This window comes from Anser brachyrhynchus, assembly GCF_964034855.1.
Source record: "Anser brachyrhynchus genome assembly, chromosome: 3".
Lineage (NCBI taxonomy): Eukaryota > Metazoa > Chordata > Aves > Anseriformes > Anatidae > Anser > Anser brachyrhynchus.
In genome coordinates this window covers 104233355-104255591 of record NC_137696.1, presented here as the reverse complement: position 1 = coordinate 104255591, position 22237 = coordinate 104233355, and the positions used below count along the sequence as shown (strand labels likewise).

The following is a 22237-nucleotide window of genomic DNA, read 5'->3' as shown; positions in this document are numbered from 1 at the left end:
GTGCTTCCTGATGTTCAAATGGAATCTCTTGTGTTCCAGTTTGTGTCCGTTGCCTCTTGTCCTAGCACTGGGCACCACTGAAAAGAGCCTGGCTCTGTCTTCATTGTATCCTCTCTTCAGATATTTATATATATTGATGAGATCCTCTCTGAGCCTCCTTTTCTCTAGGTTAAAAAGTCCAAGCTCTCTCAGCCTTTCCTCATAGGAGAGGTGTTCCAATCTCTTGATCATCTCTGTAGCCCTATGTTGGACTCTTTTCAGTATGTCCATGTCTATCTTGTACTTGTGGTGCCCAGAACAGGGAACAGTACTCCAGGTGCTGATAGAGTGGGTTTTATTCTGTAAACATTTTGGTGAATACTTTCTATTACTGAGAAATACATAGGACATTCCCAATCTACTATAAGTGGCCGTAGGATTAGTGTGTGAGCACCTTCAGAGGAAGAAAATACTGGTTTTTTTGTTGTTGTTTTTCCTTTTTTAATTTAAACCGAGAAGCCAACAAGTACTACTGAATGGAAGGCAATATTAGGTAAAATTCCAATTCAAGAAAAAAAGTACGATTTTTGACAGCAAGTGTGATTAAATGTTGGAGCAAAGTACAAGGAACAGGGAAGAATTAATCTCTGTACATATCCAAATTAAGACAGATTTCCTTTTTTTAGAAAATGTACTTCAGCACATTTTATTAATTTCATGATGTCACTCTACCAAAGTAGAAAACATAACTGAATAGACCGTGAGGTACAAATACGATGGCCATGATGATTCTCTGGCCTCAAACTTCATCTTTCCACTCAAGAGTTCCCATGCAGTGGAGACTGAGCAGCTAATTTGGGTCCCTTTCTCAGGGAGAGGGCAAGTATCTGTCACTCCCTGAGGTGTCCTAAGCAATCCCAATGGTTGCTGCCATGTAATGATGTTGCTGTTGTTGTTGTCCTCTCGTAAATGCCCAGACATCTTGACGACTGCACTCAGCTTGAGATATTTTCCTCTCCTCCTCTGCTGTAGTATTTGTGTCACTTGGGGAACGCTGCCAGTGGATTGGATCAGGTACAAGCATAACCAAGCAGGCCACTGAGGCAGGGACGGAGAACAGCTGTCCTAGGCATTCAAAGCTTTACATTCTGTGCAGCTCTGGTGTGATCTGGGCCTCAAGATATTTATCAAGCTGGAAGAAGGCCCTTTTTGGTCTTGCAGCTCACTGAATCTGCCTACCTATTATTTAGATACTTTACAGTAGAATCCAGAATGGTACCTAACGCTGCCTTATTGCAATAGAAATTCAAGAAAGAAACAGGTTTTATGCTAACTGTGGAGAATAAAATATACTGCCATCTCTGTGATACTATTAAGCTATTTGTATATCTGAAGTCTACAATAATGCACAAATGATTTGATTCAGATATCAGTAAGGTAGGAGCCAAAATATATATACATCTATCTGTAAAAGTTCTTTAGTCAGCAATGTAAATATTGCCTCGTGATAAAAATATAGTTGCAGAAGAATGGTCAGCAAGCCTAGGACACAAAACAAGACACAGGTTAGATGACTTACGGAGAAAATTAGAAAGAATAAAATATGAATAACTTGTATAAATTGCATTTGAAAGTGAGGAGTGTTAATGTGGGAAAACCTACTTACCTTTACTTGGGTGAAAACACCCTTTGAAGTCAAGTAATTCTTTAACTTGAGGATGAAGGATGCTAGTGTCAACTACACTGGGTGACTGATTTATTGACAACTGAATGCCAGAGAGTGAGAAGAGTAAATTAACAGCTAAATGGCATGGGCAAAGAATCCAGCAAAACGTCCCATCAGGAACACTTGCAGTTGTGTAATGACTGAGGAGTGGTAATAGTAATGGTGAGAGCTGGTAAGTGCCAAATGTATCTTAGTTTGAAGCACTAGCAGGACTGCAGCACTGCTCCTAAAGACCCAGAGAAGAAACTGCAGGGCAGTTGGAAAAGGATCAACGTGACTCATTGGCATTTCTTCAAAACAGGGGTTTCGTCCCTTGTTGTCACTAAAAATGCCAAATTCTCTCTTTTAAAATAGTGTAAATTGGGGGCCTTACTGGGACCAACAATGTCAGCGTACTTGTTGTTGTACCTATTTGTGTTGAACTCAATCCTTTCATTTATAACTACCACAACTTATATAACTTACAAATTCCTTCAAAGAATTCCAGCAGTAGCAAAGAATGGGAATTACAGGGTACAACTGCTATCATTCCTAAAGAAAATTGTTCCCGGGCTGCATTTCCAATAGTTCTTGCCTGTTTACAGTGAAATCCTGGTCAGATTTCCACTGTATCATTCTTTTAAGCAGCTGTGCATGTGAACAATTTAGTCCTGGAACCAAATAATATCATGTTTTCTAATGAGAATTACCTGCGGCCAGGAATATACTGAAGGCTTACAGCTCTAGAAGACATTTACATTCATATGTAAGTCAGATAGTGTATCATGTGTGGCACAGGCCATACGGTGCATAGCTACATGCTTTCAGTGACACAAACTGATGGACGTGTCACACAAAGTTCAGTAACCCTAAATAGCAGGATATGCCTGAATGTGATACCATTAGATGTGTTCACACGTGCTCTCGCATTGGACTCGTTGTGCAGGTGATCTGCCGTGTGATCTGCTACGTACTTGTTTCCTTCTCCCGTTTTCCCTGTGAAACAGGAGCAGACAATTTCCATGTTATCTGTGTGAAGGTATGTGGAATGGGAAAATGTTTTTTCTCAGTAAGGTGATGTGACCTTGTCAAATGGGATGAGGAGGAAAAGAGGAGAGCCAGAGACAAAAAACCTGTCTGACTAACAATGACAAAGTCAATAAGCAGTAACAAACCTGGTTTGTGGCACTACTTAGAGGAGGGTAGTGGAGTGGAGAACATTTATGCCAGCGACATGGTCTGATCGAGGAGCTCCTAAAATCAGGATGATAAGAAAAGGTGGTCAATAAACAAACATACAGAGACACAGACCTGGCAAACAGTGATCGAGACTGTGAGAAGAAACAAAACTTGCCAGTCACACTGACTGATGGGCTATCCCAGAAAGACTAACCTGGACTTTGCAACTGATACGATTGTAAACTGGGGAGATATGGGGAATTGTGGGGGGATCCTGAGTGCTGGATGGGAGGGTAGAATCTGGTAGAACTGTGCAAACTGATGAAGGATTTTGGGGGAAGGGAATGGGGGAGCAACAAAAGAGGAAAGAAACAGATATAGATGTTAAAGGGGCCTGTTGTGTATAAGCACACTTGTCTGACTGTGCCCTGTGCCTAATCACGGCTGTCTGTCCTATTTTCTTTATACCCCTTTTAAAATGTCTCTCTGTGCAACCTCACTCTCCATCCTGTGTATGTGAGTGCCGAAGTGCCAGCTACTGGGGGACCAGTGTGAGTGAATTTGGTGCCAGCTGCTGGAGCCAGCGAGGCCCCAGAGCCAGTGGGGGCCTTTAACCTCCAGCCACTAGGCCAGGAATGGTGTGTGTCCCCAAACCAGCTACTGGGCGAACCAACTGGGTGCCTGGAGCAGGGCTGTGTGCGACAGCCTGGGTGCCTGGTGCCAAGTGTCTATATCTTCCCCAAACTGGGTGTGTGTGGGATGTGCACATCTGTCATTTGCCAGAAGTTCTAAGATGGACTCAACGGGCCCTGGGTATCAGGTGGGTGGAGGATGCTCAGATTAGTTGATAGAGGTTACGGTTGCTACAGCACATACCTGGAGAACATTTCACTAGGTATTGTGTGATACTTGAATAAAGGTACCAGGGTAAGACAAAATCATTATCTTATCTTTGTACCTGGTTGAAAAATAGGTCGTAATGGTAAATGAAGAAAGAGCTGCTTATATACTGCTAGTGGGGTCTCCCATGGTATGGCTTGTCTAACTACAGTTAGTTAATTGTAGTCAGTGCTGCTGTTTTCATTAAGCTTTATCATAAACACTTCCAAAAGATTTGAATAAAATAAATAATTTGCAATCTGTGCGGTAACTTCAAGCCACTGGCAAGAGACTAACTTGCTTGGCTTACCTTAAAATTTAGCAAAACGTGTTTAGTTAAGTAATCCTACAGTGTGAAACCCTGATTTTGATTAAAATATCCCTGTCAGCCCGTTACCAGCTTTAGAGTATTTCATGCTGTCCAAAGCAGTGGAAAATATATTTTTGTTGCCACTTCCAGTAACTCACAAAATAAGAAGTTGAAACATTTTGCTGTATGAGGCAACCCTATATTTTCAGTTTGTGTTTGACCTAACCCTCTGTCAACTCTTTAAAGAGGCATTAAATCAAGAAGGATATGATTCAGAGCTTTCCTGAGTCAGTAAAACCTTACCGCTGACTCTGATGTGCTCCAAAGTAGGTCCTTGGACAGCAGAGTGACACATTACAGCTTAAATATCTTTCAAAAGGTTGACTCACTGTAACTCATGGGCATGCTTGCCTTAAATATAAATAAGGATACTTGCCAAGAGGCTCACTTTATCTTATGTTGCAGGGGAAAAAACGCAACATTTGGTATATTCAGGTATTTTAGCATTTGTTTGAGGGCTCATACTGGCAGTATCTGATGTTCTGGATGCAGTTCAGCCTAGCTCTGTAGAATTGCCTGTAGAAAATCCTCACCTGGCTGCTTAAAACTGCCTCTAGCAAGTGCTTTTTGCAGCTGTTGCTGTCTTCTCTCCCAGGAGATGCACAGCCTTCCCTTGATTGCAAGTGTCTCCTCCTTCTCCTGCTAACATCCTCACTCTCCCATGGGCTCATCTTGATGCAGCCTGTCCTCGTTTCTGGGAGGCTTAGTCTGAGCTTTCAGCAGTGTGCAACTGCATGTAGCCAGCCTTAAAATACTTGTGAGTTGGGCACTCAACAAAAAACAAAAAGGCTCTACTGAAGGAAAAGGAATTGCATCCAAAAAAATGAAAAGCAGCAGAAGGAAGGAGGTAGAGAAAAAATTGTGCAAGCTTCTTAGGAGCTGGGATGGGGTTGTCCTCTGCCCACCTGTGAGAGGCAGTCAAGGTGTGTTTTCCCCTGGGGATCTGTGCTCAGCTGTAGGAATACATTTACAGGGCTGTCAGCAGTCATGTGCAGCTGTTACTGCTCTCTTGTTAGCTAACCTTGATAAACAAGAGCATTGATCCCCAACATTTTGTGAATTAAATCATTTAGATTCACAAGACAATTTTAGGATGCTTCATATATTCTGCCCTTTTGGATAAGGTACATTATACTTGGCATATACGTGGATCCCATACTTTATAATAATCTCGAGCTTCTGACCGAAGGTGGTAACTGAGGAAAGAGCCTGATTTGTTTTTTATATGGTTGGATTTTTATCTATTGTTTTGTCTTTCATTCGTAACGCCAAGGGAGATGCTAGGACCTGGGTAACTGAAGAAAAATCCAAGAAACGATTGCCAGTGTACAAGATCTATTCTTATGATGTGGCTCTAAAAACCTCACCACAGGGCTTTGTAAATAATTAGGACTGCTGCTGAAATGAGGAATTTCATTTCTAGTTTCCAAACTCTTAGTTCATATGAAACTATAAATATACTAAAAGCATTTGAAGAAATCAAGAGCTAAAATATTAACAAAGCCAGACTTCAGAAGCTGCCTTACAAAGATGCGTAAGTTTTTCTTGGAAATGGAGAAAGGCAAAAGCACAAGGCCACCACGAAGGCACTCTTGAAGGCAAAAAACATACATCTTTTAATACCATTACATTTCATTTCAATGCTGTTTTGATGTTTCCTCTAGTAGCTACAAAGCTAATGCATCTTTTTTTTTTTTTTTCCTAAGCTCCATTTCAGGTCTTGATCTCCCCCTTAATGGGAATAGCTAAGCCATTACTTAAGCTTGCGAGCATTTAAACGTCCCACATCAAGGCACTGGTATAAGGTTGAGGGGTAATTCCAAAAGACCACATTCACTAAAGGATTTTAGCACATGCTCAGTTTTAAGTGCTTGAATAATCCTTTTGATACCCTGCTTAATCTTGGCTTTAAAAAAGTACCTCTTAGGGAAGAATTTCTGTTTGGGAAGTGCAGGGATCAGGGGAAGATGTCTTCAGCATCAAGGAGGAAGCCTGTGTGAGGCCATAATGTAAATTGTTTTATGATTAAAATGCTGGATAATTTTTGGATGGTAGGTGCTTTGCCACCTAAATTTCCTTACCACTCAATAACACAATATTGCAGTTTCCCCTTCCACCCTGTTTTGTGAATGTCTATAATGAAAAGGATAATTTATTTTTTGACTTACCTGGAGACAACCTGGGGCCAGCCCCCCTGCATGACTGGGTCCTGCCTCTGCTCTGTTCCCCACAGCCCTCAGGTTGCACTTTCACATTTTTGACATCCAACCACACCCTGAGGAAACAACTTAAAATAGAAGACAGCTCAAGTGCAAAGGCAGACAGAGCAGGCTGTACATTCCTCCGTTTCTTTATAGGTAATAAATATAGAACAAGAAATTAAAAGCAGGGAGTGTAATGAGAACTTTAAAGTTTTCCTGCAAACCAACCTCTTACCTCCCAAAGGAAAACAGGAGAGGGGGAGCTGTGTAAGTAAAGTGGGTTTGCTCTGGTTTATTACACACTAATCACTTTGACAGCTGTTTCTGAAGTAACATCTATGCTCGGTGCATATGTGCTCATTCCACTGCGTCTGTCTCTGCAGTTCTAATTCTGTCAGACTGAGTTATAATTTAAGATCGATGGGAGGAAGGCAGAAGTCTGTGTCAAGCAAATGGTAGTCCCTGATGATGAGTGGGAAAGATCTTTAACCAGACCTATTTAGGCACCTCGGATGAATATTGCAGATGTGATTAGAATCAGCTTGTTAAAGGATTTTCCACATCTTTTTCTGCTTCCCTGACATGTATGCATTAGAAAAAAGCATGACTTAGAAGCGCATCATTCATGTACCAAAGTTTCTTACGAAACTTATGCTCTGAAAGATCTTAATTGCCACTTAGTGACTTTGGTCTTGATTCCCTTCTTGTATAAGTGAATTGAAAATGGATCTTGTTGTTTTCAATATTTTGGACATCACTTAATTACTTATTTATTAGATGTTGCTGACTTACTATTTATGTCATTATGAGCCCGATCATGAGGTGTGATTAGGTGTGCTATATATTCCCAGACATGTTATCCTTATTTCCATACAGAATAAGAGGTTGATGTGATTGTTTCTTTATGTTTGTCACAAAGACTTGTCAGAGTTCCCTTCCCTTCCCTTCCCTTCCCTTCCCTTCCCTTCCCTTCCCTTCCCTTCCCTTCCCTTCCCTTCCCTTCCCTTCCCTTCCCTTCCCTTCCCTTCCCTTCCCTTCCCTTCCCTTCCCTTCCCTTCCCTCATCCCATATGTGTTCATGTCACCAGACAAAACCCTACAGGGTTGCTCACCACCAGAGCAGGGCACCACCACTGAGCCCATGCTCACCAGCTCTGCAAGCAATGCTGCTCCCCTGCCTCTTCTGGATGTGTCTGAGCCACCACAGTGGTGCTGTGCGATGATAGCATCCATGCTTCTGCCTTGGAGCTGCCAGATGTAAATCTACGAGCCCTACAAGCACCGAACCTCCATTTTAGTTGTCAATAGTCAGGGACCATCAGTCTCACAGAATTGTGAGCTTTGGGTACGTTTTTTTCTCTGTTTGTATATGCCTCTGATTATTAATTTCTGCTATTTTACCTACAAGAAGCAGAGAAATCTCTCTTGGGTTGACTGGTGACATTATGGAGATGGAAACAGTGAGTAGGAATTGGACTCTCTTTAAGCCTATGTTAATAGGCTTTTTGTATAGCTGCTATGTTTTAATGTATTGCAGCCATGCTCTCCAAAATCCAGGGAGCTCTTAAGGAGGCAATGGGGAGGCTCATTTTACAGCCTGAGGCACTAAGGGAATCTCATGTCTCTAATAAGATTCTGGAGTTTATGGCTCCTCACAGGTCTTCAAAGATACTGATTATTTTAAAACTTCAACCATTTCTAAACAAAATGTTTAAACTGTTTTCTTGCATTAAGCAGATTCCCATGTGCTTGGTGTTGCTGAAAAAACAAACCCCACTTTAAAGAAACTGCTTTATTTAGAAGTGAGGTCTACCTTTTATAAAAATACAGTTCGAAACTGCATATGGGATAGGGCTTTTCTTCCGCCCTTATATCATACCCTTATTGCCTATTAGGCTGACCTCAGTTTTGGGAGAATCACTTGGTTAGTGCTAAATATAGCATTGCATCTGCCCTTAAATGGGAGTGAAGGGGCAGTAGCCTTCAGAGAGGGGAATTATTTTTGTTTTCCTCAGCCAGAGTTTGCTAAGCCGGGAAAGGCTGGTCTTCCTCTCTGCTTTGCAATATTTCTATATCCTTGGTAAGTCCCTTCTTCATCTAGCTTGTTCTTGTTCAGAACAAATGGGGATTATGGGGAAAGCGTTGGGTGCTTTTCTGTGCAAAATGAATTATTATTACCCTTCCTTGGGAAGAGCCAGCAATAAGCAGGACACAGATTAATTGATGAAAAGACAAAAAAAAAAAGGGAAGTGTTTTATTTTGTGCATGGTCAGTTTGATTTTACTGCGTATTACATTTCCTGTTCTTTTTTTTTTTTTCTTTTTTTTCTTCTCCCTGCTTTTACAGAACTACATTATACCAATCTCCAGTTCTATTGGCCAATGTGCTTTCACAATTGCACATATATTGACAGTGTCACTTTTTTATGGGTTTATGCTGTATGAAGAGATAAAGCATGATATTTGTGAAGTCTGTGCACAAATAATTAAGCATAAAATACATTCTATAGTAGCTGGCAAAACTATTTGGCATGCTGAAGAGTAGAATGTAGCTGGGACAGAAAGTTCTACTTCTACTTTTTGTCTATCATACTTTTCAATACATCTTCAGAAGACACTTTTCTGGTGTCTGTATTGCTTTAGGCTACGTGATGTGTTCTGCGCCACATGAAAATTCCAGCTAAATACCACTGATAGTGTCTTGGGAAATCATGTTCATGCTCTTGAATCTTTGCCTGTGGGTTGATAATACCTGCCAATGAAAATATCATAATAAAAGATAATAAAGCTTGGGATGATGGGAAGTGACTGACTTTCACCATCTCCCTGTCTCACACTCCTTGTTTTCCAGCTGAAAGCATGTAGTACACTAACCAAGTGAAGGGAAATCCTAAAACTTTATTGGAACTTGTTGCAACTCTATCTGTATTTGGAGTGTTAGGATGGCAAAATTTTGGGTCAATGTGGCCAAATTCAGCCTCATTTAATTCCCAGTGAAGTAATATTATGAATTCATAAGAAAGCACCTACATCAGTACCCTCTCTGGGTTATATGTTGGTTAGACGATGGGGATGGGATCTCAACGCCCTTCCATTGTGAGAGTTGTGGAAAAGCCAAAATTATGTATTTTTTAGACTAGCAAGCATGCAAGAACTGGTGCTCCCCTGCACAGCAATGACCTCACTGGAGGGAAGGGTACAGAGCGGGACAGAGCCATGGCTCTGCCTCCTACCTACATGCTGCAGAGCATAGCTGGGGGTTAACTCCATCAATGGTTACAGCTGTGACCATCAGCACCCATGGTATATGCCAAATTGGCTGCACGCTAACTGGTTAGAAGGTGAAGCAAACCATTCAGGGACTATTACAAGGTCAATGTTCACATTCTAAGTAATCATACATGTGCTACAGCCAACTGATTGCATTAAAATGCTTAATATACCTGTATGTCTTTGCAAGCAGGTTTATTTCATGAGTTGTTAAATGTCTGCTTATTCAAAACATATTAATTTATTAACAAAAAATAGACATGTGATGTGAAAATGTTGCTTTGTTGGACGTTCAGTTGTCTAGAAATCAGTGAGAGAATTCTTTTTTTAGGTTTAATGAGGCAAGTAATGTGTCTAGTTCCGGAGATGACTTGAACCAGATCAAAGCTGTTGTCCACAAGATTTTTGTTTAAAACCAGTTTTTAGGCTAACACTGTTCTCAGACAAAGGAGGTGTGATCAGTAAAATGTGAGACCAGCAATGATGTAGCTAAAGACAAGACAAGGAAAGAAAAGACAAGGAATCTCAAAGCTTGATGACTAATGTCTGGAATTCCATATGGTTTAAGCACTGGAAATTCCATATGCTTTTTTAATTTCAGAAGCATTTGTATTCTGTTGTCAAAAAATTAAAACTGAATTTTTATTATGCAGAAACAAAAAAACTTCAATGCAAAAGACAAGTGTTTGAAAATGACAGTAGATTTTTTCTTTTTAGTTCATCCTTTTTCATACACAGAGCTTAATTTCCTGTGTAAGATCTAAATACACACATACACACAGAGATAAAAGACTGAAGAGAAATATTAGCATTTCATAAGTTTATTACTGAAATGGGGAAGATGTTACCAGACCCTTTACATACCATTCTGTTTTAGACTGCAGTGTCTATGAGCCACATAATGATTCATGCAGGTTTTACAAGATTTTTACCAAAGTGAATTTCCTGGAGGAAAATGTTCTTATGTATCTGTTGTAATTTCTACAGGATTGATATAACCATCTGGAAAGGACCGTATGTTTTCTGAGGCAGAGTGATAATTCTTTAAAATGGTCATTAAAAGCAACTGATGACTGGGAGGTGTTTTTTTATATATATATATATATATTTAATCTTCTGTTGTGACATATAGGTAGTATGGAATTAAATATATTTTATCACATAAATATCATGGGCTTTAATGTATGATGGGCATATAAGTTGGAAAACCAGACCTTCCAAAAAAACTTTGAGTGATGTGGAGAACAGCAAGCGGAACCACAGACAGGTAGAGGGACCAGCTCCTGTGTCATGGGGAAAATCAGGACAAACTCTTGATTCAATGCAAGTGTTCAAAGACATTTAAGAAAGATGAGATGCAGAGGAAGCTCAAGAATGAGGATATGCGTTTAGGAGCAGGACGTACTGATCTTTCAGCCAGAATAAGGAAGATAGGCTACGTGAGGGCAGGCAAGAACCTGAGAATCATTTTTGGCACTTGCAGATGGACAAGGACAGAGATGAGCAAAGAAAGTGCAAGTTGCATGGTATAGCATTGGCAGGTCAGGCAGAGAAAGTACATGCTGTATAGTGCATCTCTCATGACAGGAACCTCCTGAGTGTACGAATGCAAGTTGTCTATCTATGGTGAGCACAACCATGTTCTATTTCCCATGGCATTTGTCAATCCCATCCATCAATTTATTTGGTGGTGTGCCTGCTCTCTGAGGCTAGGTGAATGATCATCCTAGAATTTACTGCCTGTCCTTTAAATCTTAAATTAACTCACTTATCAAGCTAACAATGTCTCTATATCAGACCCTTGGCTTCCAGCTCAAGAATGTGGCCCCCTGTCACATGGTCCTAGATTATTGCTTTCTATTCAGGTCAGTATTACTATGGCTTGAAACTATGCATATCCTGGCCTGGGAACTCTGCCCTCTACTCGTGAGTTTTACTCTTTTATTCATGTACATAAATTGTTAAATACATGCTACTAAACATGAGGAAATGTATATTTGTGTAAACTGGTCTAATTCACCCATGTTTTATATCATTAATCTTTAAAGGCATTTTGGTTGACCTACTATTTTTGTTTGCATTTAATAGTCCTCTGAGTGGTTTATACAGCACACAGATTAGTGCAGTTTAGGTCCTGCTGATGTCAGAACCACCGTTTACAGTCACAGAAATAAATAGGAATGAAAAATAAAAATGTAGGTGTACAACTGTGCTGTGTTCCACCAAAAGACTGAAGGTCGGATAAGAAACTAAGTGAGGAACATCTTAAAAAATCCTTGGCCTGTAACTCTAGATCTTTTTCTTGAAATCCAGGGAAGTTAATAGGATCTGCATGGATGGACTTCAAGGGTTGTTTGTGACACACAGACCATATATTTCACCCAGTTCACTCTTGCAGTCACATACTAGTAGAACTTGGTGACCAAAACTTGAGATTTGCTTTTTAATTTATTACAATTATTCAAACTTTTAATTTGCCTTTCTCTTGGACTATTTATGTAATCTTTTTATGAAATTTTTAATTTCTCACTGGGAAATGGATTTTTTCTCCCCCTGATGCCTCTGTCAGAGCATTGCCTGCATCTTGCTATTGGGTCAGTTCCACCAAGTGACATGCCAGCATAAGTATGTCTCCAGCCACTACCAGTAATAAAATCTTGATTTACCTAAGTCAGTAAATTCAGTGGGGCTAAGCTGTCATCTGTGTTATCATATTACCTAACTCTGTTACTGGCATGTTGAATTGTTACATATTTCAAACATCTCACATAAATGTATATCAACAGAAAACTGGAAAAACAGTCAACATCTTGTTCCTAGGAAGACAATAGAAATTTCTCTTATCCCAAACTCAAGATACCCTATGGGCTCCGTAGACTCTGCTAAAGCTGTTTTTACAGTGGGGCTGTGATTTTTCTCTTCAGATACTCATTGTTGCAGCTCTGTTAAGTATTAAATACATACTCTGCAAGCATCATTGTAATTAACTGATGATGATTATTACATTTGGAACTGTTGCCAGGCAGCTCCCCTCTGTGTTAACAGAAGGCAAAATGAGTCTGGCTGCTAACAAGCTCAGTTAATTGCTTGCATGGAGGCTGGGAGCAAAGGGCTATGCCTGTTTCTATTCTATAGATGTTTGGGTAAATGCGAAGAACATCTGAACCCAAATTTTGAGAAACCCTGGGTGCTGATTAATAGAAGAAGATACACTAGTTAAAATGGAAGTTTTACATTCAGTGGAAAAGGCTGAACTGTAAATGGCTAAGATATTTTCTCAGAAATGAAAATAACTTAGACTGTGATCCATCCAGACACTCAGGCATTACTCTGCAACCTTTATACGTCAGATCTCAGGGGGAGTTATATACATAGCAACGCATAAATTGCATCTTGATAAATTCACAGAATTGTTTAACTGGGCCACACGTAAACATGAGTAGCTCTTAACAGCTGAGTCAGCTGAATCCATGGGTTTGCCATTTGCACCTTCATTTAAGTGAAAGGGCTTATTAAAAATAGAACAGAGGGAACATTATACCATTAACTGTCTGGTTAACATACAAACTTAGGGGAAAGTCAAAAGTAATGTACACAATAGTCACACAGTTAGACTGCAGGAAGAAAATCAGTATTAGATCTCTGCAGGCATTGGGTCATGTACAGATACCAAAAGTAGGAGAAGTCAGAGCTACTTACTTGTTTGTGTAACTGTTTATGTAGCCAAGAAAATGTGTTACTCATATAAGGAGTTAAATAGGATCATGTCAGCTCAGCATTGCACACCTCTGCAAGGTATTGAACCATGGTGTACTAATTCGGATGATGTTAATTTTCTTATTTCTCTAGAAATGTGGTAATATATTTCTTTAATGCCTGTTTCTAATGTTGTCAACCTGCTTTATTTTTGTCTTGCAGTGCCTGGTATTTTGCCTAAAGTTCTCATTCCTGCACTCGTGACTTGAAGCTCTCATATCTCTTTAAAAAGGATTGAAAAGGTAACTAACTATAGGCTGTGCAGAAGGTGCAGCTGTCAGGTGGTAAATTATAAAACCTCACCTCTAAATCTTACGGCTTTTTTTTTTTTTTTGCTAAGATGTTTCTGCAATTAACTATACCTCCTAAATATACCTAAATATACCTGCAGAGAGATATTTCTTGGAAAAGTAAGACTACCTGAAGTGAGAATGTCATGACATGGGGGCATCTGACTCAGCTTTTGAATACCCGAAACAAACTATCAAACACAGCTTGAATTTATAATTGTATATGCTGGAAATAGGGTATTTGCAGATAATTTACCATATTTTAAGTTTCAATTTCTTCAACTTAAAAGCATGTTTCTTTGCTTTTAATTAATTAGGGTGTGATTTTGAAGGGTTCGGGCAAAATTGCCAAATAAACACACAAAAAGGAGGACTTAGGGAACTGAGAATTACAGTTTTTCAATAAATCATCTTATGTTTTTCTTCCTAAAAGCATGATATGATGTATAAGAAATCTAGCACCCATTTTTCAAGAATAAATTGCTGCAACAAAATGTACAAAATGATTACTCCTGCATGTACAGTCTGGCTAGTAGTACAATTAGGAAAAACATTAAAAAGTCACATTAAAATTAATGCAAAATTATTGATAATATCCATGATTTTCAACAATTTTATATTTGATTTCCTGTTCTTAGATGGAAATTTTGCAAATGATTTTTCAAAACATGAGATAATAATAAAAATTCTGTTGCCTGACAGAAAACATCACTGCTTTCAGCATAAATAATAAATATTAAAAAAACTATTTTCAGCAGTATTTTACTGAACTAAATTGTTTGCATGTACTTTTCACACAGTAAAAAGATAAATGAAACAAAAAGAAATGCTTGAAATATGAAAGTTGACAATCAAGTAGTGACTGAGTTTCTTTAATTTTGAATTAGATCTCATTTTACCAGAAACATGTTTTCATGAAATAGTTATTCCTCTAGTTTTAAAGTGTGTACTACTCATTTTTCTCCTCAAAGCATGTATACCTTTCCAGGTATACAACAGGAAACAGAACACAGATTTGAATTGTTCCGTATCAGAACCTTTGAAATTAATTAAGGGGAGTTCACATTGTATTAAAATGAGTTTATAAGATTTCTGTTCAAATTCCATTGAGCTTTCATTTTATATGTGTCATAAACCTGCCTACTTCTGGGGCTTTTTGTGACGAATGCAGACATTTGGTGTGGTTCTGAGGCTTTCAATCGGGCCAGTTCTTCTCAGTTGGGCCCGTGGCCAGGCAGGGCAGTGCTGTGGGGAGCTGGGGCACGGGCTGAGGCCTGGGGGTTGACATGGGATCCGGGGCCATGGGGAAGGCCTTGGGAGGGCTAAGCAGGGACAGTCAGGTCCATGACTGCCCCTGGGCCTTGGAACCCTCTTGATGCGTCCCCTGGGTGAGCTAGTGGTGCTTTACCTCTGAGGCGGGTCCCAGGCCATGCCTCTGCCTGTGACCCAGCAGAGCTGCCTGGCAAAATCCCACAAAACAACTGGGGCATTCCCCTTACCTTTCAGGAAGAAATCAGATGTTGTTTTGTGAATCTGCCTAACTAAAAACTTTAGGACTTGGCCCAAGCTGCTTTACAGACGTTGTGAATGGAAATTGCTTCAGTTGTCACCAAAGTGCAGCCATTTCTTGGGGAAAGTGTTGGCTGTTCATTTGCCTTTTGGAGTCCCTCACATCCATTTAGACCAAGTGGCCCCACATCCAAATGAGAATGCAAACAAGACTTACAGAAGCAGATCGTAGTTACACAACCTGGCACCTACTCAGGACATGGCAGGTAGCATTCCCAACTTTTGTGAAAAGTTATCATTGTACTCCTAATGAGCATAAAGGGATGTGGACACCTCTGCCTTCTTTTAACACCATAGTTGGGAATTTGCTTCTCTCTGACAGAGTGGGAAACTTGCTTCCCACCCACATGCTTCTGGGAGCTCCCTGAACGTTCCTGAGAACCTTCTATACTGATCAAACTGTGTCTTTGTCGCGGAGAAATTGTGCAGGAGGACAACCAGAATGATTGGAGGTCTAGAAAACACATGAGAAATGATTGAAAAACCTAGCTTTGTTTGATTTAAATAAGAGACCTGAAAGATGTTAAAAAAAAAAATCTTCAAACCTTCAACAGGCTGCTACAAAAGTGAGTGGATATAGTCTATTTTGTGTTGTCATGGTGAACTGGACTAGTGAGTGCAAATTGCAGCAAGGAACAAAGCAAAAGGTTTGAAGAATGGAGAACTGAAATATCTAGAAAATGCCCCCAAAACTGGCAAATTTCTGTCCCTGAAAATTTCTAAGGAGGTATTAAATGACATCTACGAAGAAGGGAAAAATGATCCAACAATTTATCTTCTAGCTCTATCATCTGTAATTGCATGACTCACTGTGTGGCTAATAAGATACAGTTTGAGATGTGCATATATATAATTGATGGCTCTATTTGTCTGCAAAGTGATGAAATTTTGTACATCTGTTCCTGTACACACGTATATGTACGTATGTAAAAATATCAAACCTAAATGTCTGAAATATATGGCTAAATGTGATTTCACTACAGGAATTGTTGATTGTAACAAACTGAAGTATGTCATCACTAGCAGTGCCATTTTACCAGAGAAGGCACAAACACTTCGATCAGTCCTATCGCAACATTCAGACAAGATATGTACTTGAGGAATATGCAGCAAGAAAGTGAGTACTGTGTATTTCACATATGTAGCATAGAGATGCTTCTATTTTGGATAAATAGTTCTTAGAATCAAGATATATACATTCTCCTCTTCCCCATTTGTGACTTACTCAGAATGTTAGTTTTCCAAGTCCTTCCACAGGGATGCTACTTGTCCGTATTCTCCCACCACCACAGCTAGACTTTCTAGCTATGCAGCAACTCATCTACACAGATCCTTTATCTGAGAATCATTTCTGTTTACTACCTCCAACTTGGAATTTCCTTTTTTTAAGCTCTGATTGAACTCAATATGACTTAAGAAAAATTGCTATGAAATTAATTGGAAATCACAGAAGCATAATACCCATTCTTCCATATAACATGAGGATATTCCTTCTCCTAAGTTTGGCTATTCCTACTCCTGAAGTTAGCTATTTCTATTTTTTTTCCCCTCCGAAACAAAACAAAACATTTTTCTTTTATGTGAAATCTCAGAGTTTTAGTAATAAGATACAGGTTCTTTTTTATCTTGAAGCCTGGAATATTGAATCTTGGTTGCTTAAAAATCACTGTCCTCCCTCCTCAGTAATTAAGATGCCTAGCTAACTGTCCAGCTTGTCCAGATTCGCTTCTGAAAGAGGAGAGTTTATGAGGAAGGTTATGTGAAGTGTAGAGAGGCAGGAATATTTAGAAATAGACAGTATTATAAGGATTCTTTGTGCCTTGTTTCTTAGATGAGCTGGTACCCTCATGATTCGCTGCACAGTGAATAGCACTTGAAAGATTGGAGACTAAGTATAAATTTAATAGAACTGAATGAAATAAAATGCCTAACAATCCCCAATGACAAATGATGGGCATTAGGCCTCTGAAGGACAAGTGAGAATCAGAGCTACTAGGGCACTAGCATAAACTAGCATTCTTACTGAACAGTGCTCAGTCATGGAATTCAGCTCATTTAAAGTAATTTCTTTGACTTTAGCAAGTTCATGTTTTACCAGATCTGCTGGGTTATGACGGTGTCTTTTATATTTGAAGGGCTGCTTCTAGACAGGCTGCTTATTATGAATCATCTGGCTTGGGAAAAACAACATGTAGACTCTGTGCCAGGAGGGCACGCACCTTGGCTCATGAAACAATGCAAGAATCCAGGAAAAGGTAAAGCTCTGACCTGTGAAGTGGCTCTGGTCCCATTTAGTATCTCTCTTTTGCCAGGGCTCTTTTCAAAGTCGGCAAGACTGGAGTCTTCTCTGTCACTGTTCTTCACTAATCTATTTTGGCTGGAATACTAAATGACTGAGTGTCACTTTCAGTCTTATATTTCAACCCAGAGTTGTTCCCTCTAATCCCCAGCCTGACCCTTGAAAACAGCTTTAATACCAAAAGAAATTAGTATCTGCCTAGGATCCCAAATATTTTCAAACAGATCGACTGCACTATTATTGCATTTCTGGATTGGATCAATTTAAGCATTGAGTTCTTTCCATAATACCAGAGGACTTATCATCATGTCTCAATTACAGACTTGATATGAAGTCTTTGAGTAAATGTGCTGACAGCAATATTACAGTTAGTGAATTTGACTGTTTCTGCTCTGCCATGCTTTACAGTGACTGTAACAAAGACGTAGAGAATATGTGCTACAAGAATGAATTCTACCATCTTTGTAGAAAACATGTCAAGGGAATCGTACACATACATAGGGTTCTAGTACTTTGACTGTTTTGAAGGATATACTCTGGAAGTGGAATGTTCCAGGAAAATCAAACTCATTTGCATAATATATTATTTTAAAAATAATCTTAAATTTTATCAATATAAAATTATACATGGCAGAACAAGGCTGGTATTCAAAGTACACTGAAATAGTAAAAATAAATATTTCAAAAAACACCAGAGAAATCATGGCTTGATTGGTGAAGTTCATATAAGTCTTCCCATTTGCTTTACTACATGTTGGGTTATACTTTGAGAGTCTAGAATGACAGTCATATTAAAAATTTCTGGTAGTCAGCTCCTTACTTTCTTGCTATTGGCAAGACAGAGTACCATAGGCTGCTTATAGAGTCATCAGGATCGAAGGAGCCTGAGCTAGCTCCTCCTAAAAACTTTGATGAACTTTTTATAAGAATTTTGAAAAATTTGTAGAGTCATTGCTTCCTCTTGGATTAGGATAGGCAGATAGACTCTAAGAATAATTCCTAAACTAGATTTTACATCCTGATGATATTATTTCAGAACCCTCAGCTGCCTAATGTGTATGAGTGATAATCTTAAAGCTTCATGTTGATTACTCTTATCTTTTCTCTTGTCCTACAGGACTCATGAACAAAAGTCTCATGCTAGCGAAGAGAAAAGGATCCGGTTTGCCAGTGAGTTGTCGGCTTTGGAAAAAGAGATTCACACAGCCAGGCACCGTGCTAGGGAACAACTGGATAGACTTGCTATACAAAGGATGGTACAGTACTGAAGTTTTTTTGTTTCTATGCAAGCACAATTATAAGATATACTAAAATTTAGGTCTGTGTTTCAAATATTGTTAGGGATTTAGCATCTTTTAATCTTGTGGATTTAAAATTAAATCTTTTATCCCCTTTGAGTCTGGTGCTGAATTCTTCCTTTCTTCACCTGCTTTTATCATTTTGCCTTTTTTAATAGGTAGAAGAAAATATGGCTATGGAAAGACATGCTGTTGAGGAAAGAATAAGTCGAGCTCCTGAAATCCTGGTGCGCCTGAGGTCTCACACTGTCTGGGAGAAGATGTCTGTGAGTCTTTGCTTCACTGTACAAGGATTTCCCACCCCTGTTGTCCAATGGTAAGAGACTGGCCTTATCCAGGCCTCTAAAAATGTTGTTAATCTTTTTCCATTTGGAAGCTATGGCATAACTGATAAGTGTTGCATACATAATGGCTATGTTAAAACCCTTTTTTAATCCTCATATATGTGCTGGATTGTAGCACTCGATACCACAGTGGAAGGAGTGGGAGGAAAGCTGGCCGAATGGCCCTGTGCACTGTGAGAAGCAGAGCTGGGTATTTCAGAAGGCAGTCTGTGGAAGGCATTCCAGTCTTTTTGGCCATTCATTTTCCTGAAGATGAAGTAGCAAATGTCCCAATACACAAAGCTCACAGGCTACTTGCTAAGCCTGGGTAAACTTGCACAGAACCATTGCTGTCATAGACAATTGTTTTCACAGACTGCCTGTGTGTTCACTTTGTGTCAGCCTCTGTTGACGTGGAAAGTCATGTAATATCCCTGAAGCTGCCTAAGCACTGTCCTGTATATGGGACATCCACAGAGCAGACTGTGAATAACTAACCCGAGGCACTATTCTGTTGCTGTTTCTCTTTTTTGAGCTTAAGTGCTTTATTGCGATCAAAGACAAAATTTCCTTCCCATCTTATGTCAGGGATAGTGGATTGGAAAATTCAAGTCACGTCCTGTCTTCCCTCTACTGCTAGCTTTTCTGGTTTGGCTCCACATCTCTTTCCACATTCTTACTGCAGTGATGACTCTCCTTCACTTTCATGGCCCAATGTGTATCTATCCATACACACTGGAAAGTACACAGGTAGAGAAATTTATAAATATATAACTCAGATGGTAATAAATTATACCTCTAAGTAAAAATCAACTGAATTACTGCAGTGAATAGAATCTGCTTATTAGTTCATTTTTTTCTTGATTGTCAGGTACAAAAATGAGGAATTGATTACACCTGCAAGTGATCCAGCAAAGTACAGAGTTGAAAGCAAATATGGAGTACATGTGTTGCATATAAACAGGTAGGTTATTCTGAGGAATTCAACAGATTTTTATACTCTACACAAAATATTTTATATCAAATACAATAAAACAATCATACGAATGCTGCAAGAGAGTTGTTAAATTCAACAGACTTCTCTGTTGGTACTCACATTTAGGCTATAGAAGGTTCACTAAATAGCTGGATATTAGATCATGAAAATGAAATGAAAAAGAAAAATTAGATATTTCTATTATTTAGCTCCAGCGATATACAAGAAGGTAGCAAAATAGAGGTAAGTAGCCGAAAGAAGTAGTTCCTTTTATATTAGAATTTTATTTTCTTGGCAGTCAAAGTGGAAAGTTGTCTGTATATTTTATGATCTTGTCATGATGAAACTATTTAAGGTAATCAGAAGTTTAGATGCTCATGGCAAAGATACCCAAACATCAGTTTTTGTTTTATTATATGGTAGGTTCTCTTTCCTTTTGATCTAGATTTGTTTGTTCTCCGAAAAGAAGTGTTAAGTTAAAGAAGAGAAAATATATAATTTAATTCATTTTATTTTTCACGATGTTAATGTTGCAGTATAGAAAATGCCCGTGTACAACAGCTTCCTAAAACTAATACTAGATTGTCTTAAACACTGAAATATCACCTGTTACCTATGACTCAGTACAAGATTTTTTAAAAAATATAAACACCCAAATTAAAATGAGGACATAACAGTGGTATTCAAAAGGAAAAATTAACATCTAGAGAAGAGACACACAAAAAAGATATTTTTAATTTCTCCAGAACATGAGTATCAGCTGTGTTCACATAGCTGGAATCTTTGTGGCTAGCACTTGTCTAGCCAAACATTCATCTTCTACCTTGTCTTCACGTGTCAGCAGTGGAAGCAGCCCTGAGCACAGCCTTGTGGCATTACTACAGAAGATAAATGTGTCATTCCTTGTACTTTTGGGAAGGACTATGCAACTTTGTCATCCTGAAATGAAGTCCATCTTGACTCTCCACCTTTCCATAGCTCAGGATGGGAGAAGCATATTCCTGTACAGAAATTCTCAGCCAGAAATACTCTGTTGTTGCTTCTTAAGGGATACTTCTCAATCACTAGTAGTACTTACAGGTACCTCTGAGATACTCGAAGTCTTCAGCTTCCAGGCCATGAGTAACTTGCTGACTGCTCTCTGTGACATATCTCAGCACAGCTGTTTTTATCCCACTAGTATTACTTTTGTAGGTGAGAGCAGGAGGTTAAAAGATAAAAGCAGGTTGTCCTCCTGCAATCGTCTTCCTTGCAGCAGGGAAAAAGGAAAATGTTCTCCTCTGTATGGGTGTGAGTGACAGTGAGGAGATGGATGAAATTTAGGTGACTTCTTGACAATGAATGATTGTGCTTGTGTTTATCTCCCTTGGTTAGTGTTCAAAAGTGGCTGCTTGGTGAGTCCTGGTGCTTGATATGTAGCATAGTTCCTTTTTGTGACATTCTGGGAATAAATGGCTTTTTGAAGAAATGAGGATCGGTGTGGATGGTGGTTTCTAAGCATCAGTAACCATCAGGCTGAAGGGTGATATTGTCTTATAACCCCTTGGAGATTTTTTCTTTCTTATACTGGTTATCAGTCATGTAGATGGCATTCACAACCAGCTTTGGGATTGTTCAGACATACCTTAGAGTCATTTATTGGCACCCACTCTGATTCCCACATACACTTATCATCATCCACTGCTTACTAGGTGCAGATCTGTATGTATTCATACACGGTCCCTTATGTTCAACCAAGCTGGCATATTCAGAGACTGTTGCTGTATTTCTCTTTCATTCTCTTTGGTAGTGTGATCTTTTTGCCAGCTAAAGATGCCCAGCTGCTCTATGACAGGTCTCCCTTCTCCACTTAAAACATTGGACATTGAACATTGGACATAAAACATTGGACATTGGAGGATTATAGACCCAGAGCTATGATTTATTTACCATAGATTTATACAGTTTATTAAATTATATATATATATATATATATAAGCTTAAATATAGATCTTTATTACTAACGTATTTTATTTCAAAATTTGACTATCAACTGTGTTGTGCTTCCCAAAAGATGGGAAATCAGCTTGCAGGACATGGAAAAATGTTTTGATAGTGTTTTACATTACTAGTATCAGTGGTATTAATATTAGGCAATGAAATGAT

At 39.1% G+C, this 22237-nt stretch overlaps 1 protein-coding gene and 1 long non-coding RNA gene across 7 annotated transcripts in view; one reads left to right on the top strand and one right to left on the bottom strand.

The window, feature by feature from the left end:
- Positions 1 to 416: 416 nt before the first annotated feature.
- On the bottom strand, positions 417 to 6413 carry LOC308193097. Its single transcript, XR_013949376.1, has 4 exons — positions 6281 to 6413; positions 2860 to 2938; positions 2585 to 2680; positions 417 to 1521 (listed from the first exon to the last, which is right to left on the bottom strand). It is a non-coding gene; the product is annotated as an uncharacterized lncRNA (long non-coding RNA).
- Positions 4389 to 22237, top strand: part of MYOM2 (myomesin 2) — an 83904-nt gene continuing 66055 nt past the window's right edge. The window contains exons 1-7 of one of the 6 annotated variants that reach the window (XM_080587328.1): positions 4389 to 5236; positions 13500 to 13579; positions 16180 to 16313; positions 17332 to 17451; positions 18613 to 18751; positions 18952 to 19109; positions 19988 to 20080. In XM_080587328.1, coding sequence (XP_080443454.1) covers positions 16207 to 16313; positions 17332 to 17451; positions 18613 to 18751; positions 18952 to 19109; positions 19988 to 20080 — 617 coding nt within the window. In that variant the 5' untranslated portion in view covers positions 4389 to 5236; positions 13500 to 13579; positions 16180 to 16206. Of the gene's footprint in view, positions 5237 to 6443; positions 6581 to 7388; positions 7658 to 7939; positions 8393 to 10467; positions 11508 to 13499; positions 13580 to 16179; positions 16314 to 17331; positions 17452 to 18612; positions 18752 to 18951; positions 19110 to 19987; positions 20081 to 22237 lie in introns of those variants that run through there. The other 5 variants (XM_080587329.1, XM_080587327.1, XM_080587326.1 and 2 more) reach the window with 5 other exon arrangements.